The sequence below is a fragment of the Cynoglossus semilaevis genome, chromosome 12 (genome assembly GCF_000523025.1).
Source record: "Cynoglossus semilaevis isolate Cse_v1.0 chromosome 12, Cse_v1.0, whole genome shotgun sequence".
Lineage (NCBI taxonomy): Eukaryota > Metazoa > Chordata > Actinopteri > Pleuronectiformes > Cynoglossidae > Cynoglossus > Cynoglossus semilaevis.
Window position 1 is genome coordinate 8,144,893 of NC_024318.1, and position 26,450 is coordinate 8,171,342.

General features: G+C 39.4%; 3 protein-coding genes across 5 annotated transcripts in view; 1 reads left to right on the forward strand and 2 right to left on the reverse strand.

Annotated features, from left to right (window-relative positions):
• Positions 1-330: 330 nt before the first annotated feature.
• Positions 331-3,683, forward strand: st3gal7 (ST3 beta-galactoside alpha-2,3-sialyltransferase 7). 2 transcript variants are annotated; one of them, XM_025060714.1, is made up of 8 exons: positions 331-487; positions 655-805; positions 964-1,093; positions 1,186-1,523; positions 1,618-1,804; positions 1,893-2,033; positions 2,335-2,484; positions 2,559-3,683. In XM_025060714.1, exons 2-8 carry the CDS (start codon positions 660-662, stop codon positions 2,685-2,687), a joined length of 1,221 nt encoding a protein of 406 aa, XP_024916482.1. In that variant the 5' UTR covers positions 331-487; positions 655-659; the 3' UTR covers positions 2,688-3,683. The 2 variants fall into 2 exon arrangements, with proteins under 2 accessions (XP_024916482.1, XP_008320098.1); XM_008321876.3 differs by having other exon boundaries at positions 357-513.
• hps1 (HPS1 biogenesis of lysosomal organelles complex 3 subunit 1) lies at positions 3,528-10,319 on the reverse strand. Of its 2 annotated transcripts, none has more exons than XM_008321874.3 (19): positions 9,736-10,319; positions 8,777-8,957; positions 8,570-8,704; positions 7,937-8,079; positions 7,744-7,852; positions 7,119-7,279; positions 6,623-6,725; positions 6,223-6,307; positions 6,090-6,145; positions 5,799-5,984; positions 5,544-5,723; positions 5,139-5,215; positions 4,905-5,042; positions 4,740-4,805; positions 4,492-4,636; positions 4,266-4,379; positions 4,027-4,109; positions 3,775-3,952; positions 3,528-3,724 (listed from the first exon to the last, which is right to left on the reverse strand). In XM_008321874.3, exons 2-18 carry the CDS (start codon positions 8,891-8,893, stop codon positions 3,790-3,792), a joined length of 2,061 nt encoding a protein of 686 aa, XP_008320096.1. In that variant the 5' UTR covers positions 8,894-8,957; positions 9,736-10,319; the 3' UTR covers positions 3,528-3,724; positions 3,775-3,789. The 2 variants fall into 2 exon arrangements, with proteins under 2 accessions (XP_008320096.1, XP_008320097.1); XM_008321875.3 differs by having other exon boundaries at positions 5,817-5,984; positions 9,736-10,313.
• A 780-nt stretch (positions 10,320-11,099) lies between these two features.
• The window catches only part of hpse2 (heparanase 2), a 44,048-nt gene continuing 28,697 nt past the window's right edge, over positions 11,100-26,450 (reverse strand). The window contains exons 7-12 of the mRNA XM_008321873.3: positions 23,579-23,672; positions 22,455-22,561; positions 22,200-22,314; positions 18,611-18,756; positions 16,402-16,548; positions 11,100-14,612 (exon numbers count right to left, since the gene is read on the reverse strand). Of these exons, the coding sequence (XP_008320095.1) occupies positions 14,450-14,612; positions 16,402-16,548; positions 18,611-18,756; positions 22,200-22,314; positions 22,455-22,561; positions 23,579-23,672 (772 nt within the window). The 3' untranslated portion in view covers positions 11,100-14,449. The remainder of the gene's footprint in view (positions 14,613-16,401; positions 16,549-18,610; positions 18,757-22,199; positions 22,315-22,454; positions 22,562-23,578; positions 23,673-26,450) is intronic.

Below are 26,450 nucleotides of genomic sequence, written 5' to 3' on the forward strand. Positions count from 1 at the left end.
AATTTGGGCAAGTCGCATTAATATTTGGAGAGATGTAAAATGTAAATGTAAAAATTAACTAGTCTATGAAAACGAATTAAAATTCTGAACACATTAAACAATTCTTTAGCTTTAATTTTCTTTTTTTAATTTTAAAAACCACCCAGCTTGCGTAAGAATTTAAAACAAATGCTCTGGATAGACATTCTCAAGAGGAATCTGAATAAATGTGATAAAAATAAACTGTAGTTTAAAATAAATCCGCTTCCCTCTCACAGCTTTGTTTTTCCCTTTTCTAAGTGACACAGTTAGCTATTCTTCACATTCCCTCACTTTTCAGATGCATTTCCAGCAGAGAGGGACTGAGTGACACATTAATGGTTAACCAGTGTTATTAAAGGGAGGTGACAAAGGTCGGCAGTGAGGGAGGAAAGGAGGCGAGGAGGCTGCTGCAGCCATTTTAGCTTTAGCCATCTCGGTCATGAAGCTCACTGGACATGAAGCTCAGGTAAAGACATGGTGAACTGGCTTTGTGTAAGTAACAACATTCATTTGACTAGAACTATATGTAGAAATGGTGAAGAAAGACAGTCTTGGTGACTGAGTTGAGAAATCTGCCGATGCTGTAGACATTAAAGCCCAATGCTATGTGTGTTTTTCTGGTGTAAACTACAGGCAGCATGGTGACACTGAGCTACCTGACTGTGGACGACGTCTGTCCACTGCTTCTTGAGGCTGCAGAGGCGACGACGCCTGCGCCTGTGTCTCACCGGCAGCAGGAGTTCACAGAGACAGAGACGGTGTCCCGGCAGTTCTTTCTCAGCAGGTGACTTCAAATGTATTAAAACATAGATTTTGTTGATAAAAGGATCATAGATCAATTCCCTGAAGTCGGTTTTTATCAGTTGGTTTTTGATGTTCAATGTTGTATTTAATGTAAATATGAGATCTTGTTTGTTTTTTTTCTTCCTCCCTTCTGTTAAGGACTCAGAATCTTGCCTTCAGTCTGGTGTTGTTACTTGGATGCTACGCAGCCATTCTGATTCCCGTATATTTACCAGCAGATCAGACAGGAACTCCAAACACCGATGAGTTCCAACCTTCCAAAGATTTGGTGAGGACAATCCCCCAGCTGTCACCTTGGAGCATCATCAGTCAGGACAGGACACTGCTAAAACGTCTCCTATGGTTTTGTCTTCTTCCCAGATTTTATTCAACAGCTCCACCGCCCTGCTGTCAGGACCTTGTCAGCCTCGCTGGTGCCTGGACCATCTGAAGTCCCTGTCCTGCTCTTCGGGCCTAATGGACATCCCTGTGTTTGTGCAGCAGGACAGACGTGTGTCCTGGGATCTGTCCCCTCCTCTGGGTCTCCAGGGCAGTGAAGAACATCTGGCCCTGGCTCTGGCCTCCCTGCCTCAGCATGGCTTGCCTCCATCGCTGAGGAGAGAGGGCAGCTGCAGGCGATGTATGGTGGTGGGCAACGGAGGGGTTCTTCATGGGAGTCATCTGGGATCTCACATAGATCAGTACGACGTCATCATCAGGTAGCTTTGCCTGTGAGGACAACCGTAAAGACAGGAAAGAAACAGCATTAATAAAACAAAAGCAAATCAATTTTTTTTTCTTTTCTTTTCCGAGGTTAAATAATGCTCCAGTTCATGGCTTTGAAAAGGACGTTGGCTCCCGCACCACCATCCGTCTCATTTACCCAGAGGGGGCGCCACATGTTGCAAAAGACTACAGTAGAACCAGCATGGTGGCTCTGGTGGTTTTCAAAAGCCTGGACCTGGACTGGCTCACGTCTGTCATCACCAAACAGCCTCTGGTACAAACTCACATCAAATAAGACAGAGTGTGTTGTTGACATCACCGCTTCATCACCAAAGGTTTACAACTCAAGTGATTTCTTTCAGAGCTTCTGGTCCAAACTGTGGTTCTGGAGGGAGGTGGTGGAGGACATTCCTCTGAAACCAGAACATTTCAGGATCCTTCATCCAGAGATTATTCACAAGACGGGTCAAGCTCTGCAGAGATATGCTATGAAACCAGGAAATGTGAGGAGTAACATTCACTCTTATACCTCAAAGTTCACAGGAAAGGTTTAACCAGACGTGATACCTGACTGAAGGGTAACATTCAATGAGGTCAGGCATCAAAGGAGCATCAACCAAGGGTCACGTTTCTTTGGCCTTTGCAGCTGCTTATTTCCCCACACATTTCAGCTTATGAAAAATAAATCTTCAAACTCAAGATAAATACAACATTTAGCCTGAAACAAAAAAAGAAAAATAAGCTGATTTCTGTTTTTTTTAAATAAGAGCATGCTCATGGTTTTCTTTTTCTTATTCCAAGTAGATGGTGCCGACGTTGGGTGTGGGAGCAGTGGTCATGGCTCTGCAGCTGTGTGACCAGGTGAGTCTGGCTGGGTTTGGCTACGACCTGCAGCACCCGCAGGCCCGTCTTCATTACTACGAGGCCATACGTATGGATGCTATGAAGGCACAGGTGAGTGAATCAACAGTGACACCTATTGTCCAGTGAGAGAGTATTTATGGCTCGTTTTCAACGTCTACATCCAGGTGGTACATGACGTCAGTGCTGAGAAGCTCTTTCTGAGAGACTTGGTGGCTGCAGGAGCAGTGACTGACCTCACAGGAGCTCTGGGAGTTAGCAGTGCAGAAAGTGACGATACTGTGGCAACGCCGTGAACTTTGACCTTGGACTTTGGGATCAATTCCAGACGAAGAAAAGAAAAGATGACCATTTGATGCTCAGCCTTCAGAAAAGAATGGAAAACAAAAGGACTGAGCAATTCAAGGACTATGCCTTTAAATCACAACATACTTGTTACTTAACTGTTCTGTGAAGGTTCTCCTTCTTTCAGGATTCTTTTCATCGTTGAAGATTTAAAATAAGGCGTCATGTTCTGAGCATCAGCAATCCTCATCTGACCATCAGGTACTGCATCTGGACATCAAGGATTATGAACTGTTACAAGAATAGACATCAAAATATAACGAAATAATGTTACAATATGGAAGTATGTTAAATCCTGCTCTGTTCAGCTAAGACTGGAACACGCAGATTAAAGGGTATTTTAATGAGATTAAGCAGTGTAGAATGAAGTAGCACTAAAACAGACGCAGTACAGAGGGGAACATACAGGAACTAAAAACTTACTCACCTTATCCTAATGGATATCGGTTTTGCTCGTGTACCACTAGAGGGAGCCCGTTGATTATCACATTATAGTCTGCCACTGCCATGAGGCATTTGAGTCAAGCGATCAACACAGCACACGTGTTTACTTTGCTCAGGAATTGTGGGAGTTTTGGTGCCTGCTCAACACCACAGCCCTGCAGAGAACTGGGATTCAAACTAGCAATCATCCAATCACAGCTCGGGATCTTCAACTGCTAATGGTAGTCTGCCAATGGTATAAAAATATAAAATACATTATTAAAACGAATGTATGTTAAGTATTTTTTCATACGCTTTAGTTTTTATTATGGAGTACTAAAACATATAAAATACATTATTAAAACGAATGTTAAGTATTTTTTCATACGCTTTATTTTTTATTATGGAGTACTAAAAGAGTAAAAACAGCCACATTATCATCATAACAAACAAATAATTGTACATGTTTAGAAGTGATATTGTGAATGCAACAAATAAACTGTCCATGTAAGTGCTAAAAAAAACCCAAAAACGTGAAAAAGTCTGATTTTTTTCCAGTATTACAAAAAAAAACCCAAAAACGTGAAAAAGTCCATGATTTTTTTCAGTGTTGCTGTAGTATTGCAGTATCTACAGTAGCGGATTTCGTGAAGGCTCCCACAGTTTGCTGGCCAGCTGTCTGCAGTGCTGCAGGATGATCTCCGTGGGGATGACCCCCAGGTGAACGGTCAGCAGCTCGTAGCACCTCACTACCTCCCCCTGGTGGCTCTTACTGTAATACCTCTGCAGCTTCCTGGTGGGACACAGCTGTCTTCAGTCAACAGGCCTAATATTTGGATTAGATCAGTCACATGGTGGTACGTGTACCTGTAGTAATCCCAGGCCAGCATTCCAATGGGGGCGGAGTCATCAGGTAGGATAGGCAAGTCTCCTGCTTCTAACTTGTACCCCTGTTTGATCACATAATAAAGTCATATATATTTACACATCAGTGACATCATTATTATATACAACCTAATTATAGACCAAATTCAAGGGAGACCAGTTTATTTTCATTGGCTAGCTCACAGAAACTTTACAACAGAATACAGAACTACAATAATCACCGTGTCATTTTCAAACCACAGGAAGTAGCAGAAGTAGAAGTCTCCGTCCCGCAGTGTCACCGTGGAATAACCCTTTCGCAGGAAGCATCTGGTGGTGCTGACCAGACTCCACACCTTCAACAGAGATCAACATTAATGACCTACAATATTCTAACACTTCTTAGTTTATGGATAACACCCAAAAAAGTTTATGATGGAGAAGATGAGCCTTTAAAATATGTTTAACCTTGTTCTTGAAAAACTGAGCCAGCGGTCCTTTCCCCAGCTCAGACGTGGTGCGTTCAGTGATGGTGAGTGACGGTGCAATCATTTGACCGGTGGATCGGTCCACACAGATGAAATGGATGAGACCTGGGAAATCCTCCAGGTAAGTGAAATTGGTTGGATTAAGAAGAACACACTCAGATTCAGGGGGAAACATGGAGAGATAAGACAACGCTGGGTGTGGAGTTATTCTTTATAGTGACAGGATATGACACCATTGTGATGTTTCGTTTGCTCTTCACCAACAGGAAGTCCCTCCAATCCATCAGTTTTTCTCTGCAAAAAAACCCCCCAGTGACATTGGTAATTTAATCAGAGATGTTTGATTTTTAATTTAAATATGTTTAAAACAAAAGCCATCAGACTGATACACACTGCACCATGGTCTGGGCCCGTTCCTGTAGACTACTGGACAAACGTTGAGTGACGTCACCGGGTCCACACGGTGACAGAAAACACTGTCTATAAATCCCACACAGCTGGGTTTTCATTCTCGTACACCAGGGAAGGAGACTGTCCCGAATAAAAAGAATCAGGTCACTCTCATGCAATTGTTCAAAAATATCGCTATGCTGCTCTTTGGCCAACAGGGGGCTGTAGCAGACTTACTCTTTGTTGAAGCCAGATCCACCTCTGACAAAAGCTCGGTTTTTGAACTCTGTCCAGACATTTAGTAACTGTGCAGACTAGATATGAAGAAAAAATAAAAAATATTTTCATAGAAAAATCTCACAAAATATTGAGCCTGTTCACACAATCTACTTTGGATTTTTTGATTTATTAATTTTTTACAAAAAAAAAACAAGCAATATTTTTAAGATATTTGGTATGTAGCATTATAAAAAATATTTCCTAACAAATTTGAGTAAAGAGTAAACATGCATTTTTAATGTAATTAGTAACAACAACAAAACATTTTGGATAGAGAGTTATAATAAATGAATTTTAATTTATTGAATATTTAATTCAGAAAATACTGTCACAAAACACCAGAGAGCAAATATAATCCCCTACCTGTAACTCACTGGGCCCCAGAGCTTTGATGAATTTATCCAGTTTACTGCGGATGTCGTGAATGGCCAGCTGACCTCTAGACGCAGCAGAACTGTCTTGACCTTCACCTAAACACTTCTCCAACTTGGTGAAAGCTTCCAGAAACTTATAGATGGACATGGCTACGGCACTGGTGGGAATCTGAAGGTGGACAAAAGCAGACGCTTAACGTTAAATCAAATCCTAATTAAGAACGAGTGACTGTAAAATATTCACCTGTTTACACCCACGAACCTTGGTGAGCAACACCAGTGTGATGCCAGGCCACAGGGGCAGACAGTACATGGAGTGAGGCATCATGGCATAAAGCCCGTCTTTGCTGGAAATCTCTAAGAAGACTCGGCGCGGTGTCGAGGGATCAGGAGCAGGAACGTCCAGAGCTTGTAAACTGTCCTCAGCCATCTGGAAACATCATTCAACACAGTTTTACAGTCTTAATGTAACAACAGAACTGTTCACTTTTCAACAGAAAATCATTCATGAAAATTTACAGGAATATGAACTCACCTGAACGTCCGGGTCCATGAATTCAAACACAGGGGTGTTTCCTCTCTCTGGTTTGTCTGGAAAGTAAAAAATCCATCAGTAAGTAAAATAAAAAAAGACCTTGTGACTGTACAACCTGTTCCTCACGGTTCACCTGAACTCATGGAGGTCCTGTCTGTAGGTGACGGCTCTGGAGTGTAAAAACTTTCAGGACCGGAGCCTGAAGTACTGTCAACATCCTGGAAAAAAATAACAGAACACACACCATGTCGAGACAATAAAAAAAAAATCTGTGTTTACATATCATAATACTATATGATACAGTATGATGTGTTATGATACTATGTTGTTTGGTACGGTACAGAATGATACAATATATTTTATTGTAAGGGACATTTGTTTTGAAGTAAAAACACTTTCCATGATACTGCAGTACAGCACAACACCCTACACAAAACCACCATTTTACAAACACATATGGCACAATAACAAATAAACACCAATGCAGTACTGCACAATCCCCCCAGTCTCCTGGATGTTTGACTTGTTCTCACCTCAGGACTGGAGTCGTCCAGGTCCACACTGCTGGGATACATGTTCTGTGCCACGATAATGAGTGCCAGCAGGTCAGAGGTCGCCAGTGTGCTTGCATTGCGGCTTGGAAGAGAACGTAGAGTTTAATCATTTGATAATTACTAATTCATAAATTATTAAATTAATGTCATGACTGGACAGATCTAGAAAACAGGGAGATTAAATTTAAATTATATTGTAAATATTGGATTTTTATTATTTTTTTATGTGTAAAGACTAGGGATGTCCGATATTAGCTTTTTGCCGATATCCAACATGCCGATATTTACCTGTACAAACCACTATATGGTTTGATTAATTAAATGAGCTGCAATGCTGCCATCTAGTGACTTTCACTTTAACATACAGGCGTTTATGGGCTATGGGAATTAACAGCAACAATACTGTGAAAATAACACTGTTAATAAAGAGAAAGTTAAACGGTGTAAAAACCCATGAGGATATGAGAGTAACCACCTGGAGTAGAAGGCCAGCAGTTTGGTGTGTACCAGGATGAAGGCGTGCAGCACTTCCTCTCCCGCTTTCTCCGTGCTGCTGTTGAGCTGCTGGACCAAACGGCGCTCCAAGAACTCAATGCACTGCTCACACAGCGTGGGGTGGATCAACCGCTCCACTGCCTGGAAGAGCAACGTGGGTTATAATTGCTTCTCATTAACGAGGTCTCATATAAAACTGTGTTTGTTGCACTTGTTGACCCCAAGTTGTTAAAATGTACCAGCGTGAGGCGCTAAACACAGCCAAATGCAGTTTTTCCTGGATGTACTGTTAAGAAAAGAATTAACTTTTTAACTTTTCCTGTTCTGTTCTGCTAACCAACAACAGGAAAAATAATGATATTTATTTATACATTTCCACATGTTACTAAATAGTCAAGTACTAAGACAATCAGACTCCCAAGTAATGCATTGTGGGTTGCATGTTGTTGGGCTATGCAGAGTTAAAAATTCTTTTTGGACTTTTGTTTTTTTCTTTATTGCACCAGGACGTTTTAAAGTATTAAAACTATGAGTCTAACGTCTTTCTCTCCATTAGGGCAAACCCGATGATAAATAAAACTTCCTGCAACATTTTGTGTTTTCACCTCCACTAAGAAGCTCTGGTCATTCTCTCTGAGGTGGCTGTAGGTCTCCAGCAGACCCTGGAGATGTTTCCACAATCGAGCTCTCTGCTCTGTGTCCTGAGGACGGAGTCTGGTGGCAGAAAGCGACACAGTTTATTTTACCCAATAATAACATGTCAGGTGAACACACATCTAGCAGCGTCAAGTGTCCTACTCTCTTCTCAGGAGCTGACTGCTGAGGGTCACCATGCCGAACAGCACCTCGATCATTTTCTTCATCACATAGATCTTCCTCCTCAGAACATCCTCATCCTCCTCGCCGTCACCGTTCACAGCAATGTAGAGACACTCGTCAAACTAGAAGAGAATATTCAGTGATGATTTTGAACTGACCTCATGGCGTTTGTGATGTTTTGGCAGGTCATGTGCTGCAGGCAGACAAAGCCCTGGTTTGATTCTTTAACCCGACTCACATGACAAACATGCCCCCCTCCCCGACCCCACTTTAAAGAGTGCACTGACAACACAGTGCTTTTACCATTTCATGGGGAAATAATAATGGAGAATCTATATGTTCACATGAGAACCTTTTTGAAAGGACAAAAATAAACTGAAAACTCACGCATGGTTTTTAACAACAGTGAGTCTGTTTGTCATCAGACCGAGTCGTACGATGGTTGGATGCTAGAGTTTTAAGTTCATTAGGTACATGTACCTGGAGGTTTACTGGTAAAATATCTTCTTTGTGTTTATTAAAATGTTATTTTTGTCAATGAATAAAACCATTTATGGGCTGTTTAAAGCTAAAAGGCTAAAATCAGGTTTGGATTATGGAGGCAGCAGTGACCTGGTGAAGGGCGTAGATGTGGTTGTTCTCTGTGGTGAAGGAGGTGTAGCCGTCACCCAGCCTGTCCACCATGGTGCTGCAGGAGATAATGATGGGGGCAAACAGAGTGCTGATGCTGTCCTCAAAGGCTGGAAGCTGAAAACAAACAGTAATAGAGTGATGACTCTGAAAAAAGATCTGCTACTGTTGACTTTTCTACACACTCACCCCGTGTCCGTCCTCCTGAGATGATCCATACTGCTGCTGGATGCTCTGCTGAAATTCTGGGTCGGTCCAGTGGAACAGGACCTCTGCACTCTCACTGGCTATTAGTAAGCACCTCATCTGGACCACAGATGCAGCTCTGTCCTGCTGCACTATTTACTCCATGAACCCGACACACACTGTGCTATAAAGAAAACAATAAAAGGCTTCAGCCAAAAAACAAAATACCACAGTCTCTGGGGGGATTCCACAAAGTACTGCAGTCTGGTATGTGGATATTCACGGCTGAAGCGTGTCCACAGATAGTGGCGTTATCGTCCTGAGTGTGAGGGCCGACTCCAACATCAGGTCCCTGGAGTACTGAGGCAGAGGGATTCTAACCCGACAGTCATCACAAAGTCACCATAATGATAGGGTAAAAAGTCCAAAGCTGCCTTCCTCACAGGATTTATTTTAACTGCTGTGCATGTGTGACAGCTCCTGTGTGCGTGTGTGTGTGCATGCGTGTGTGTGCGCAAAGGATTACAGTGACTAGAAATGTGTCAGATTGAATGTGTGGCTCAGTAGCAATGTCTTGTTTTAGTCTTTTTTCTTTTGGTTAAAAACAAAAAAGTTACTCTAAATGCTTAAGATAAAAACACCATATATGTTAGTGGTTCCCAAAGTAGGGATCGCACCCCAAAACTCCTGCAAAACCAAGAAAAGGAATTGCATTGTTCTGCAATGTCTGACCACAAACCTATGCATCAGTTGACAATATCACGTCACTAAATGATGACCCACCATGTAGCAGTACATCTGATGTCTCAATAATCAGATCCGATCCGTTCACTACACCCCGTGTTTTACCTCGAACCCAGCAGTAACTTCCCCTTGTCAAACTTTCTGAGTTCTCCACCAACTGATAGTCACGCCGTTTAAAAACGACCTACACACAGTAGTGTCACAAAGTGGTCACTCACTCCGTGGACGATCCTCTCATTTCCTTCCAGTGTGTGTGTACTCCGCAGCTGCGGCGGCGCTCGGTCACCGGTGTTTCGTGCACTTCATAGCGGGAGTAGACGCTTCCATCGCGGCGTCAGCTGCTGTTTCCTTCCGCACCAGTTTAACCCTGCTGGTCATGTGACCGACTCTGCCGACGTTAAAACAGGAGGATCAGCTGAGGAGGAGCGTCTGAGGAGGAGCAGCAGGGTGTGTTTAGATACCGCTCCGGGGATTGAGTTTTCTCCGGTGGATCACCTCCTCCGGCTCCAGCAGCAGCAGCAGCTCAGCCGACTGGAGTCCGATGATCAACCGGGCAGAAAGAAGTCATGTGCTGGGCCTGAAGTGGAGCTCATGACCGCGACGTTGAGCTTCAGAGCTCAGCCTGGTATCTGTGGAATGCAGCTCCGAGGTTCAGACTGAGATTAGATTAGGTCAGATTAACACTTGGGGCTTTTGTTTGCAATGTAATGCTGGATTTAACAATTTAAAATAAAAAATAAACATACATTAAAATTATACATTAACTATTCAATTAACAACAAACCCATGAAACAATATTTATGAATAGTTCGTTTTTTAGTAGCTTCTCTAAACCACTATCAACAGCAACTTACTCTGATCCAGAGGCAATTTATAGGAAATGGGAAAAGACATCAATGGTTCTCGGATGTACAACCCTGTTATTAGGAATATTGGTACAAAACATTAAAATGAATACATTAAATATATATTTTTGATGATTTTCTATTTTTCCATTGGGCATTTAAACAATAATACATGAAAAGTACTCCAAAAAAGGAAAAGTTCACCCATGAAAAGTACTCCAAAAAAGGAAAAGGAAAAGTTCACAAAAGAAAAGAAAAGAACTGTGGTACCTCTGGAGCTTCTGGTCTGTGTTAAGGTGTATAAAAGGAGCATCCACCAAGGACGTTGTAGCTCACCGCTCTACAGTATGCTGAGGAGGTGAAGGGAACAGACCACAAAACAATGTTTTCAATGCAAGTTACCCAATAATATTATGGAAAAAAAATCACATAGTCAGATGAATTACCTACTGTAAAGGCCAGAAGTGGAAACTGCTGCTGAATGTGTATGATAATGTATCATGTATCACACAAAGTGGACACACAAACAAACATCGTAGTAAACAACAAATGGCTCATATATAATCATAAACTGAACTATTTCAAAGAGTCTACATGTATTTGTTTACCAATATTCCATACAGCTTGTGCTCAGTCTTCAAAGTATCCCCATTTAGGATAAACATTTATTTTTTTTATTAACCTTTAAATGGGTCAAAAAACATTTTAAATGCCAGGAGTTTTACATCTCGGGCCAAAGTTTAATCAGGTCCATGAGTTTCCTTTGGAGCCAGTATTCATGAATGTCTTATTTAGGCCGACTCCAGTATATACACAGTAAACAGTTGAAATGACATGGGGACGTTGGACGTCTCCCCAGAGTCAGAGTATAAACAGGTCTGGTTGACTGTTAGGTCTCTAGGCAGACACTGTCACGCAGACGGGTCCAGACAGGTCGGGTTCTCCTAAATGATAGAAAATTCAATTTCATCGAAGGAAGTGACTTCAAACTGTTGTCATTAGAGTTTAGCTTTATGATAAAACCCGGCTTTGAATGTCAGAATGTCCACTGAGGAGTATGTGTGCTCAACGTGCGCTGGTCACCGACGACTGACTTCAAGCAATTTTCTTGAGAAAGTGCAGCCTGGTTGACTGCATGGCTGTGTGCCTCAAACATGTCTTTAATGTTTTCATGTGCATTGTAAATAAGGCATGTCTGCTTATTGATCCAAATGTGAGTGCTGTATATACACAACCTTACGCACAGCATGGCCTTGATAGTGATTCTGTGCAACAGGTGTTAACGAGTCTGGTTTGATTCTCACATGTCAGCAGCGTCGACCTGTTTAAAATGAACCACATGTGAAAGAAGAAGTTCATTCCTGAGACCACATTTCTGTGACTTACGTAAAAGCAAAAGCCCATTTTCCATGAATGGAACTTAAAACAAAACTATAATTAAAGGTACATGCTTTAGATCAACGCTCTTGAAGGGCCGCCAGTGTTAATGACTTACAGTCATGAAACATCAGTGCAGCTCCCTGCCGAACTGCCTTCTATAGAAACATCAGTGCGGTACAGTTCTCACAAACAATGCTCAGACCAAAAGTTTTCAAACGGCAAATGCATGATCACTATCAGGGCACGGAGAATCTTAACAGTCTGTCATTCCCCTACATGATCCTACCGAGCAGATGCATGAGCAGACACTGAGCCAGATCTGGCCCAGGTTTAGTCTGTCTGGGGCCAAATCTGAGGTTTGTAGTTTGAACCCATCCTGGCTTGATGTTTCCCATCAGAAAGTCCCTCATGCAGAGACAGGACAGTTTCTTTCCCACTACAAAGACTCTGCTCTGGCTACAGTTTGTGTCTATGAGAGAGAGTGAGTGAAGGCACCAGTGAGGGGAGCTTTAATACTTCACTACCTTTGTTTAGCAATGTTGCTAGAATATGACATTGTTTATTTATAGACCCTCTCTGTGTAGTCAGGAATTTATTTTCGTATAAATCATCTTTTATGTGTCTGTTTCCATTCTGACTTCTTGTGACAATGTGCGTCACATCGATGTCATATCTTGAGCGCGGCAGTTTGGCTGCATGACTGTCTTTTTATGAGCCTATTGCTCTCGCAGTTATTTCCAAACTATCTCCTGTTATGCAATACAGTACATTTCCAGGCCAATTCTTACTGAGTTAAATGTCACTTTTTAAAACTTTTCCTTGAGAAACGTCCAAGTTCTTCGGCATTTGTTGGAGTTTATTATCAATGTAATCTTTTTATAAACAAAATAATATATATCCACACATTCACATATTAAAATATCACTCTCCAAAACAAATATAAACATCTCTAAAATAAAACTATTAAACATTCAGAGGGAAAAAAAGAACCATTACATTTAATAGGTTTCAGCACTGAACCTTTTCCAGCTTGTATTGTCCTCATTTACAAAACCCATTTCCAGACAAGTTGGTGCACTCTCCTAAAATGAAATAAAAACTCATTTGAACTTTAATTTTATGGAAAAAACAAAGATTTTTTTTGTGTGTTTTCACTTGCAAACTTAATTCTATTTATCATTTAGAAATAAATCCCTGAAACATGTAAATGATACCAGGTTCAGTAATACAGGCTGAGTATAAAAGGAGCATCACTCAAAAGGTCAGCCTGGGTCAAGACTCATCACTATGAGAAGTGACATTTGATAATAATGTAACTTGGCATCATAATGAAAAGGATGAAACGATGGCGACTACAATTGGTGCGGAACTTCGTTTCATTAAACAATTTGCCTGATGAAAAAAAATTAAAACGACACATTAGCTTTTGTTTCAATTTAGACAGCTAACCAACTTAAGAAAACAGACATATATGTATGACATACAGTTATTAAGTAAGTCTTTAGGGCTTGGTTTAAGTTAAACATTTTAAAATATAATATTGAATAACACCTGATGAAATGAATTGTGGACAAAAGAAAGTTCTATAAACCGTTTAATCCTTTCTGTCCGTCTCTGTCATTTCCCCACCACAGCACTAACTGTGTCAGTGTTGGGGCAGGTGTATTCTTAGCAAAAATATTTATATAAAAGAAATATTAGCACAAAAACTCTTATAAATAAAGTCACTATAATGAAAGGAAGTAAACATATCAAGCTGAAAAGCTCAATTTCATTATACTTTTTGTTATGTACAATACATCATCAGATAATAAGACAAATGTACAAAAATGTACAAAATGACATAGAACATATATAATGTATATTTAAAAAAAAGACTAGCAGCATATGAGGATTACGAAAAATGAGATCATATCGGTGGTGATATACATACAAAAAATAAACCTGAAAAAAAGTGGGATTGATTTTAAGACAGATGATGAATGACAATAAAAATAACAAAAAAATCATCAGCTGCGGCATCACAGTCTGTCCCTGCTAATCTGAACATTAAAGGATGAAACTGGCAAGAAAGGGAAAAAAAAGACTTTCTCTCAGCGGCAAATCAAACAGACTGGACAGACATGTCAGTAGCTTTATCGATAAAAAAACACATATAGACATGGTGAGATTAACCATACACACACACACGCACACACACAAACATTATTCTCTGTTGGTCCGACCTTTCTATGATTAAAAACAAAACACCAGAACAAATCCATCTCTCATGCCTTTTCATACTTGTAAGACAAACCTTCAAAAACGTTAGAAAAAAATGTATAACTTAATGAACTCAAATAGTGAGTATGATTATTTTTAATTTTGTTACTGGGAGGGCGATGATAACATAGGAATAGAAAAAACAATACCGTTAGTACAAGTATTGAAGCTGAGGAACTGTTCATGAAAACAACAGGAAAAGCGTTCAGTGCAGCCCAGGACGGGGGGCTTGGGCAGTTCTCTGACAGGAAAATGATGGACCAGATGGGCTTACTTTAACTCAGTTGTTCTAGTTTTTGCATGTGTTGGTTGATGGAAACCTTATTAATGAAATAATTGGTTAAAGCACAGGCTGTGTTCCTCTGTTTACCTGGAGAAGTGATCTTGAAGGCTTGTGGTTTCTGTAGCTTCACTGAGACTCAGTCTCAGAGCTGAAGGCTGCGTGTTATCTTCGACAGGCGTATGCATTAATGTTCTTGATCACGTAAAAGCCTATGGATGTGGGAGGCATAGCTATGGTCCGTCCAGCCCTCAGAGTCTTAGGCTTCAACTCTGGGAAGGTCTCATTGTCCGACATGACCAGCTTCTCCCCATTCAGCTGGACGTATCTGGACATAAGGACAGTCACAGAGTAAAATATGTTTAATAAATTATTAATGTACTACTATGCTATGCTATGCTATAATATACTGTACTATACTATACTATACTATACTACAAATAATAATAATGATAAGAAGAAGAATACTTTAATGACTGTACACTCACCTGCGATTAGAAGATGACAGATATTTGACAACATGCATCTCCACCACTAGATGTTGCTTAATCCTACACTTGTACAATGTACTTCTAATAGTTTTTTTAGGAACCCATTTTAAAGGAAAAAACAAAAACAGAGACCATTTAAAGTTATTGTGTAACGGTTAGATTTCAGTGTCGTACACTGGGGGGTGCTGCTGTTGCTACTGTGCAACGTCACAACTGCACGTATTTTAAACCTGAGATTTTATTTTAACAGTTTCTATATCTACTTTTTTTCATTGCTTGTTTATATTAAATTTTATTTTAGCAAAAAGTTTTTATTTCTATTCCTAAAATTCAGATTCAATATCTAATATACAGATACATCAAATTAAACAGCCTGACATATTTTTACAGTAGCTCTAAAAAAAAAAACTTATATACAATATATACAATATATATACAATTTCTGTTTGAAGCAATAAAATAAATTAAAATACAAATTTTAAAGCCAAATCAAAACTTATTTATCAACAAATAAACACATGTATGCATTTAGCAGACAAAAATGCTTCAATGTGTACTGAAATTCATATTGCACTCTGTACTCTAGTGTCACTGTTACAATACACCTTTCAAACTTTTCAAAGAGCTGTTGTTACTGGTAACAATTTTATTGCGCGGTCACACTGTAAAGTGAACCACATTATTAGGATTAAGGCCAGTAGGTAGGATTGTTATGTGAACCTGAAATTCAATAAAAAACAAATAAAGATCAGCTCAATAAATAAAATCTATGAATCAAAGTGCATTACCAAAACATTCAGTCAGCATGGATGAACCTGAAAACTTGTCCCATATTTAAAAAAAAAAATACTACAAAGAGAAATTTATAGACATCTGGTGTTAGTAGAGTTTTCATAAAAGTGCCCATGCAGTGCGTGTGGCAGCAGGAAGCAGTGGAGGTCTGCAGAAGGCCCATCGTTAGCTAACGCTTCCATTAATTGCCATTAAATCCTGTTTTAAGACCAAAAAACTTCCTCCATCATCACACTGCTATTGAAGGATCATAACTGAGCCATTTAAGCTGTGGGTTGGTATCGTATAACACGAAGATGAAGCCACAGGAAACACACTCACAGACACACACACGGCTATGTTATACCAGGATTTTGTGCTTAAGTCTGAGTCAGAGGAGCAAGTCATGCAGCAGTGAGACTGGTTTTCCACAAAATTAAGTTTGGTTAAGGTTTTAATGGCTACATTTGCTAGTTCCATTACAGCTGTGGTCATAACAGTTGCAAACTATAATAGGTAAAATGTTATACCAATTATATTACTTTACTTGGAGGAATTCATGGTGAAGCTACTGTGTAAAAGTGTGTGTAGTAAGTGTGTATTTATTGTGGTGGTTCAACAGCTTTTATTGTTTTACAGTGAAAAACTACCAAGACGTGAAGCACACAGGGATTTTTTAACATGGTTAGTATCAATGTAAACATAAAGTACTCTTTCTAATGATTTTTCTTATTGCAACCTAAAGTGTTTCATATACTTCATTATTAATTTTACTATATATTGACCATAATATATACTTCATACTATAACAGAATGTGGATTTGGCATCTAGTGTCCAAGTCCAGTGGTACTAACCTGGCCCTGAGTCCTTCAGTGCCGTACGGTTGCAGCAGGTACTGATGGACCGTTTTGTTCCGTAACGTTCCTGCCAGCTTGATTTTCTTCCGGGACCGGTGCAGATTGATGATGTAGATTGTTATGGAGCCTCTGACGTAGTTGTGACTGGAACCATAGAGAATATTAGCTTCAGAAAGGATGATCACGACAGGAGGAAAGAAATGAATTCCTACCACATCTGTTAATGGGGATTCATTATATATTACATTGCCATGTTGAATAAAATTCTCTATAATTAAAGATGACTACAAAGAGAAGAGAGCCTTTGATATTTTTATTACATATAGTAAAAGAATCAAATCACTACTCCTTGATCCAATCAAGATCAAACGGCCCACAGAGAAATAATAGAGATAAAGTATGTTCACGATGGACATGCCTCGTTGTTCTTTATCGTCTGTATTTAGTATGAATGACACTGAACCACGTTGAATTTTCAAAGCTTTTATCATCCTATCAAAAGCAATTGGTGCAGTTAACATCCAATAATCACAGGTGTCAGTGAAAGTAAAGTCTGATGTGATGTGTGGTGTCGACATGATGGACACCGTCTCAAGAGTTGCACTGACAGAAGCTTGTTTTCTTTACATTTGGGGCACGAGTTGATATGGACGCAGGGCAAAAGGTAAATAATTAAGAGAGACAGAAAAGACAAACATGATAAAATCTAATAAGGACCAAGATATGAGGACAAAGACAACATCGCTGTAGTGAAAACCACATGTCAGCTTTGGTGGTCAAGGCTGTGCTTCAGCTAAACAGACAGAGTGACACTTCTAGCACTCACCATCGAGAAAATCTCACATATCTTATGCAGCGGAAGTGTCTGGTAAGAGTTTGGACACAGTGCAAGTCTTTTATTTCAGCGGCCCTGAATATCTGCTGCTACACATCTACCAATAGAAATAAAGTAGTGTTCTGTTGTTGATGGGAACGGTGTGTGTCTGGCTCTGTGTTAAACATTCGGAGCCCTGTGTTTGAGAAACATGGACCATGGCTCTGATCAGATGGTGAGATGAAGGCAGAGATAAAGACCTTTTGGGCCTTTCAAAAGATGAGGTTCTAAGATCCAAACCAGGAACATAAACATGTTCATGCTGTTTGAGTCTCTCCTCTGCAAAGTAAGAAGAAGAAGAAGAAAAAAACTGGCATCGCAAACCACTAAAAGGGGTAAAAGGGCGGTGAAAGTCAAATATCTAATCTGTAAAGACTTCTCAAACCACTGACTGCCTCAGCACATGTGTAGTCTTTGCTGTCTAACACAGTGAAGTCAAACCACAAGGACTACAATGGCTCATCCACTTGTGGACTGACTAAAGCCACAAAGTGGCAGAGATTTTGACAACTGAAGAGGCTCAGGCTTCAACAGGGTGAGCTGCAGTGCTCCACGGCTGATAGGTGGATTCAGCCGAGCTGAGCAATGCCACATGTCGTTTTCTGAGGTGGTTGAGGGAGTTGACGTGTTGAAAGCAATTTCAAGTATTTGCGTGCCTGTCATCAAGCCCACAAATGCAACTCCTTCTCATTTATTCACAATCTATCTGTGCAGCGCCCCACTTTTATTTTCCAAAAAAGATGCTCCACCTGTAAATGAGCCCCATCGGGGTAAGGCAGTAAGTCTAGCCTGGTGCTGACAGCCGCTAGTCTGGGTTAAATGATAACCTTGAACAGACCATGTTGGCACTCTTTATCTGCTCCCGGCACAGACCGCCTTATTGTCCCTCCCCCTTCCCCTCTGATTCCCCCCTCCAGCCAATCCGAGATGAGATAAAGGCCTTGCGCACCTTTCAGCAGCTCTTTGCCGCCAGGGAGATAGAACCCACACTCCTGATAAGTGATACCCGTTAAGTTTTATGGGCTCTGAGCTGGGAATGAGCGGGTGTCTGCGGTCGACTTATTTATGAGAGGCTGAAAAAAAGGCCAGCTGGGGATTTTGTTCTACACCAGACGCTGTGCCACAGGTGCTCACAGGAGAGAATAGGACATTGAAAGTCTGCTTTTCATCCAGCTCTTCTAAACATTCCCAAAATGTTACTACACACCACTAAATAGGATATGTGTCAGTCTCACATGAAAAGTGTTTTCCTAAATCATGTAAAAAGACAATGACTGGTGTATCTTTGAAAAGACATGAGGTAGTTCCAGGAAGTAAAGTCATAGCACATACTTGGAGTAGCTGGTGCAGTGGGCGTAGATACGAAGCTTGTCTCGTATAACTCTTCCTGGTTGTGGTTTCCTCTGGAGACCTGCCACCCTCACTTGTAAGACTCTTGGACCAACCAGATGCTTAAACACCAGAGAAAACCAATAATCCTGAAATAAAAAACAACATGTATGATTACTTCAATGACAGTAAAGGTTCATTGTATCAACAAAAAGCTTACAGAAGGAAATACAGGGTAGAGACAAAAACCCAGTAGACAGGTGAGAAGACAGTTTTTTAGTAAAGTTTTAATGCAACTGTCAACAGAATACCACTGTAAAAAAACAAAAAAAAACAAAACAAAAACAACCCCCCCCAACTTTGACGTAGTTAACCACTGCAAGACATTTATTTCAAGAGACTCTTGTGTCTTACAACAATAAAGTACTCTGGTTTCTCCTGGAAGGAAATATTGCATTGTATATACAGCCATGAAATGTCCCATTGATTATACAAGCAGATCAAATTTCACAAACTGTGTGGATTAAAGATGTGCCAGCAAAGAAGCCAGCCAGTGAGGGGTGGAGGGGGAAAAAATAGACATCTACCACAAATATGTCAGATATGTCAGCACTTTGACACTTGACGTTTAGTTGGAGCTAATTGTCGTATGTAACTTGCCACTTTGTATATAACAACTGCAGTCTTGTTTCAGACTGACAGGTCTGAAATATGACAGTTTTACAAAATATTATGCAGAAGAGTGGATTGCTGTCTTCGGTTATCATTGTACAGAGGTCTACCGTGGTGTGTCTCACTCTTTCGACTACACAGACGCAACACCTCTCTGAGAGACCCAGAACAACATGTGTTCCTCAGGAAGTTCCCATGCAATCCTGCATATGGCAACATTTAAGGGCTTCTCTTTTTTTCCATGCAGGCTTTAACTTAATTTGCTGCCAAGGCATCGAAGAAGCAGAGCACAGTATGGAACCGTATAGTGCTGGCCACAGGCAGAGGGATGGATGCATGAATGTATATCCAGAGCTATAATCTGTGATTATAGAACAAAGAATGGTTATGAGTCAAGAGCAAAATGGCCGCAGAGGTGTTGCTCTTGTTCTTTGTTTTGATGTTTTAACACGCGGAAATAAGGAACAAGAAAAAAAAGTTATACATTTAAAACTAAGGTTCCAGATAAGAAAGGCAAATTAGGAGGACATGATGCCGAACATGTTTGTGAAATATCAGCTGAAGTCCCACATCGTCAGCGGTCTGACTGTCTGCCCATTTTCCTGTCTGACTGCATGACGATCTCCCCGTCTCTGCTGCCCCCGGCTCTTTTCATCTTGATAGACAGACGAAGGAGCAGAAAGACAGCAACCATTGGAGTAACGTCCACTGCATTTGCACTCAATCAGAAGAACATGTGCACGGAGAAACGAGAAAGACTGACAAGCAAAAGTAAACCAGAGACATGTCAAGGATTCTCGAAAGTTAAACAATAAATCAGAGACCAAACAAACATCAGCTGCATGGTTAAAGGCAAAGAAGACTTCAAGTTAAATAGAATAACAATTAACATTTAGTCTTCTGTTTAATACATCCAATCAAGGTCTAGTCATATCTTTAGGGCTGTATAAATATCTAGGAATATGAGAAGCTTAGCATTTTAGTGTTTTTGATTAAATTCGACCTTTGCGAACATTCCCTCTCTTCAGACGGCTTTGGGTGGATTTTGCATCAAATGGACAAAATTAGCACAGAAAATCATTGCCAGGAAAAAGTCTTTGTATGATACTTTATGTCTGCAAAAAAACATAATCACTTGGTTTGCTCGTGGACGGTTTCCATATGAGAAATAAACTTGTCTGCCATATCACTGCTCCATCTAATCACCCTGTTTTTAATGTGAAAAATAGAAACCAAAAAGGAAGAGTTACTACAGTATGACAACAGTGTAAAACTTCATTCTGTAATGAAGTAATGCTGTAATCGAAACAATTACAGTTAAGAAAAGAATGAAGACGTGGTTTGATTGCTTTCACTGACTGCATTTAGATGTTTGGTGAACATAAATTTAGATGTCGATATAAGCAGCTCAGAAAAATATTGAAAATATTATATTCCCCATTTTCTGTAGCTAGTACTGTAAAGACATTTGGGGACCAAGGAGAGAAATACAATTTTTTTAAAAAATATTTTCATTATATTTCTGCTGACCATCACAAAAAATGTTGTCTTTTTTGTAGTTTTAGATATGTAGTGTGCATAGAAAATATATGTAGTAAGTAAAAGATTAGAAATCAGTTAAGAATTTTAACTCAGTACATTTACTCAGGGATTATACCAGTCATATTTACCTAGACTGTCCTACATATACAAAAATATACAAGAAACACAATATACCTGATTATAGGCCAAACAAAAAAGGAAAAGGGAGGTTGACTGGGGTGAGAAAGGCTAAAAGTGGATGGGGGTGAGGTGCTAGAGTCATTAAGGTGGCCTGGGGTCTTTGACTATAGGGGCAAGGGCCAGGCCATAAATTTCACACACTGAGGACAGGTTGGCCCTGCAGTGAATTCTCTCAGCAGGTAGGCTGCCTCCAGACATCAAACCATGTTAGAGGCACTGGGAACCAAGAAGGACACAGCAATTCCCAGAAAATCAATGGAAACAAAGAGGTGAGTAAAAGTAACCTCAACTGTTTAGCATTAACGTAGTTAGGAACACAAGAAAGGCCTATGCCGCATTAAAGAGAAAATAAAAAATGTGTTTTAATTTTTTTAAATATATCGTCAAATTTAATGAAAGTCATTTGTTTGAATGGTCTAAGCACAGAGATGCACTGATCCTGCCAGTATTTGCTTTAGTAGAAAAAAATCTGGTGAGTGTTTTTTTTTTTTTTTCAGTCGGCATTTGTGATGAGAACAGTGATTTACTGTACATGTTCTGGAGCTTGCATCAATGCTGCCTTAGCCTAGTTCAAATCTTTTATTAATAAATGTTTTTATGTATTTGGCTCATGATAGCATTTTTATCACCTTTTTATGACTCAATTTTTTCCACAGTAAAATTAATAAAACACAGAGGTGCATTCAAAAAAGAGCAGCATTCTTTTTGTCAAACATTTGACTTAGATATCCCAAGTTTTACAGGAACTTCTCAGTACTGCTGAGACCGAATGTGAAATTGGGACTCGGCAGTTCCATTCCGCACAGTTTTTCAGGCTATTTGACTAACATGTCGGAGCATCCATGTCTCAGATTACGGATCTATCACCGGCCGACTGTCCCGAACAGAGAGGTGCACAGTTGTGATGGGGGGTTGAGGGAAGCAGTGACATTGTCCTGAGCTACAGACAAAGGGCTAATGTTACATGGCTTTTTCGCCCCCACTTCTATCCTACTCATCACCACTAAACGCCTTTCATCTCAGCTAATAGCTCCCACGGGAAAGTGCAAGGGGTGCCATTGAGACAGTGACTGGGCCCAGTACAGAACTGTTACAGAGAACAACAGGACTTCTCAGGTCAAAACCTTTTGATTCTGATGAAAAATCAACGTGAACAAGTACTCACTGATTCTTGCTGAGTAGAAAGTGAAAGACTTACAGGTAACGGGTTAAAATGCTGATCCACCAGGTGCGTGTATCCGTAGTCAAAAAAAGAGTGACGCAACACAACATCTATCCCCTGTACGGCAGCCATGCCCAATGTGTTCACCCACCTGCAACGAATAAAAACACATGGAGATATTAATTAGGATATAAAATAGAAAATCCTATAATTCACAAAGTTGTTTTGATGTGAGTGGTTTCATCTACTCTATGGAAAACACGGTGTTGAAGGCCAGGTTACAGTGCTTACAGAAAGCCAGCAGCATAGGTGTCAGACAGGTTATTGATGCCGCCAGTCCATGCTGGTCCTAGTCCACCCAACCACACCTTCTTACCAGGAGTGTGTGTGTTCACCAACTGCAAAGAGTGATGGAAACAAAAAAGTTTGAAGAACTTTTCATCATACTTGCAGTCAGTGAGAACAGAAATGAAATTACTCTTACTAATACTATTCATTTTTACAAAACAGGCATAATCTTTGAATAAATACAATACAATTATACAATTCAGCAAAACAAAAATCTAGCCTAAAATTCCAGAATACACCAGTTTATCCTTATAGATGCCAGTAGACTCAGAAATATGCTTTTGGAGATTTTATTTTCCTGCCCATAAAAATACACAAAGTCAAATCTTACAGTGATTTAGAACTGATGAAGAACCCCCAGAATCCCACTGCTGTAAGATTTAATTCATATTTTAACTTTTCCTTTGGGGAAGTTTTGCTTCTTGGTAGGTGTTCTTTAAAAAAGTTCATTTATGACAACTTGTCAAGTCCACCCAAATGTTGACTATGTTGCGAAGGTCAAGAAGAGCAGATGGAAGGTGTAAGATTACCAAAAAGTTTCCCATCCTTGGGAAATAAAATACATTTGCTGAAGTTGAAAAATAAAAAAATAAAAAATATTATAAGAATAAAAATGCTATTATTGTGAGATGCTTTTTCTCATGTTGATTTTATTTTGTCAGGGTCAAAATGCTTACTTTGGAGGGATTCAATCTTTGAGGTTTACTGTGTTTGGCTTCTAAAAAAGTCCATCACAACATTTTTTTTTAAATTGTGTTCATAAACATAGTAATATCACATTTCAAGAAAAACTCTGAGTGAGCCGTAAGAAAAGATTTAGAGGCAGATAAGTGGTTTAACTTGGAGCCATAAAACACAGGGCTTTTAGAGTCAAAAGCAATATTTTATAATCAACCCAATGACACAGAGAGAGCCAATGGAGGGAAGCTGAAGTGAAGATATGATCGTATTTTTCTTAAACTCTGGCAGCTGCATTTCGAAAGAACTAAAGTCCTACCATCAAACCTGCTGCTAACAAACAAGTGACCATGAATTTTACAGCAGGGCTGGGGGAAATGTGTATGTACCTGGGTGACTTTCATCATCTGTTCAGTCAGTGTGTCAAACAGACGGGTTTTGAGGAAGTCCTCTGCTTTCTTTACTCTGCCATCCATAAAATAACTGTAAAGAAAAGATAGAAAAGTGAGAGAAACACTCTAAAAAAGTCAGAATCAAACCCTTTAACTATCAAAAAAGCCTTGAGATCCCAATTGAGGTTTCAATAATCTGAAACAACCTCTTATACAGTATACTGCAAAGCTGATAAGGGGTTGCCATTTTTTATAATACTGTAATATATTCAGTCAACGTCACTGAAATAATGCAATGTCATACAGTGTATATCACTACATAAAATATTAAGTAGGACAATTCCTTACACAGTTTTGCAAACCAATCAACATTGCCTGGGCTTATTACTTTCAGAATCCAACCAGTGTAATTCCCATCTGTCTTTAATTACACCAACTATGAACGGCCAACGACATGTTCAATTATTCTTCACAGTAATAAAAATCCAATTGTGTTTCAAAATGTGCGATTATAAAGAAGATGGATTGGGAACGTGGAGATTTCTGACTGAGACTAAACACTGCACACATGCATCTGTGGTTATCCTCCTGTTTGAAAGACAAAATCACCAGAAGACGGATGCAAATAGTTGAAGTTGGTAGGTGAGTGTGAGAGAAAAATTATGGATAGTTTAGGAAAAATTGTGAGGAACATGTCCCTGCAGGCAAATAGACAACGTTTCATGATGGTCTGTAATATCAGTGAAGAAAAATACTCGTTCACTCTTCCTCAGTCTTTCACGATGTAGATTGGTCTTCAGTTTGTTTTTTGTTATGACATGTTAACAATGTCACAGTCAGACAAAATAATATAAATTCTAGTTAATTGTTCAGGACCCATAAACATTGTTTACAAAACTTTACTGCTGTTTATGTTTTTTCTTTAATTATTTATTTATATATCAGAGCAAAAGAAAGAATTCCAGTAACACGATGATCTGTTAAAATAAACTGGGAAATTACAGTGACGTCTGTTAATTTCAAAATGGTTCGGACATCTACTGATTTTTTTTTTTTCTGTTTGATTTAAATAATAGATGAAAACAAATACAAACAAAGCTGCTAAGAATAAATCTGAATTTGTTCTTAAAGGGGTGAAACTGTGTTGCAATCTCAGTTTAACCTTGTTGAAATTTTTGTCACACTGTTGGAAACATCCCAAGCCTCTGGCCTCAAACTGTAAACAACACAGAGATTAAGTCATAGCTTTACACAAATTATTTGGTTTTCCTGTCATCTTTCCACAGATCTCGCAATAATTCTTCAGTCCAGATCCCAGGAGAAGACATTCCAGCTCTTATATGGACACAGAAGAATAACCGGTGGGGTATCTTGCACTACATCAGCACTATATAAGAAGAGGGGATTTATACTACGGTTTTTAAAAGCATCAGGTGACATGGAAAGACTGGTTCTGTTTAGCCTAATGGTTCGTACGATAAGTTCACATAAATAAATAGAAATATAAAAATGTCATTCTCGTGTTTTAGCCAGACCTGAGCAGCCCAAAGATAGCTTGGTTTAGACATTTGAACCTGTTATGTTACATCACTCAAGAATACATTTGTCTAAATGTTCTTAAATATTTCTGACTTTTTTATTTATTTATTGATTTTTGATGGAGCAATGCTTGGATTTGAAGTTAACAAAGCGACACAGGGATATGTTCTTTGATGTCATACAGCAGGTTACTATCAGATCAATTATTATATAGCAACCGGGATTTCCTGCATTTGAAGAATATGTTGCTTCCTCTGGGAATGCCATTAGAGAATTTATAGTCCCTCTGTGCCTGAACATCACCTTTTTTTTAAATCCTAAGCTATAAATAAGCAGCGCAACAGGCTCTCTGGCATGCAGCACTGCTGTCATCTTGACCAGACAAGAAAGATGACCATGTAATATGTTGTTCCGCCCTCTTAAATTAGAGCCACTTAAAGCATAGTGTAAACCTGAACTGAGTAAAAAGACCCTAATTCACTTTCAGGTGACACTGCTTATGAATACTACTTATATTCAAAAGCAAGAGTCATTTTAAGATCTTTTAATTTACTACGTTTTTGACAGGAGGTTTTTGCCTGCATGAGTTACACATAAACACTAAAAACTCCAGCCGCAAATTACTGAGCGAGATGTCTTGTCTAAATTTCATCCAGTATCTTTATGGTAATTTAAATAAAGTATATTTTATTACTGTTTGAATAAGTTTGAGAACACAGTAATTATATGCAATATGGGTTTTTTTTTTGTTGCACTTTTGTAATAATAAAAGACATCAGTTTGTGGACAACAACCTAAAAAACTGTTGTTATTATTTTTCTTAGACTGTTATTCTCAAAGAATGCTCAACCAAAACACTTCGCCATTAACACTAAACTTTTTTCACCCTCTCAAATAAACACACAAAGTGTGATGTCAAATGGATAAACAATTGTTGGCAACACAATAAAAATAGATATAATAGGATTTATTGTGTTGGCAGGAGAAAAAAAACTTGGTTTAGGTGCAAACCATGTTACTGTTAAATATATTTGTTGTAATAACTTTAGAGGGATAAAAGTGATCTGAAAATAAGTAGGTTAATTTAACGGAATGCCTTTAAAGAAAAGTCACAGTTGAACTGAGTCTCTGTTTCAGCCATGTGACGCAATGGTGAATGTTGTATTTCTAACCAACTCAACTAGATTTGAAATCTCTTATAGACAGCCACAGATGAGTTAAACCTGTCCCAGGGTCGTGTTAATGAGTGGTCTCCATTTTTATTGGTTAGGCTTCTTTTGTTGAGGTCAGACTTGCTGTCACGCAGCCTGGTTAGACTGGAATCTGGACC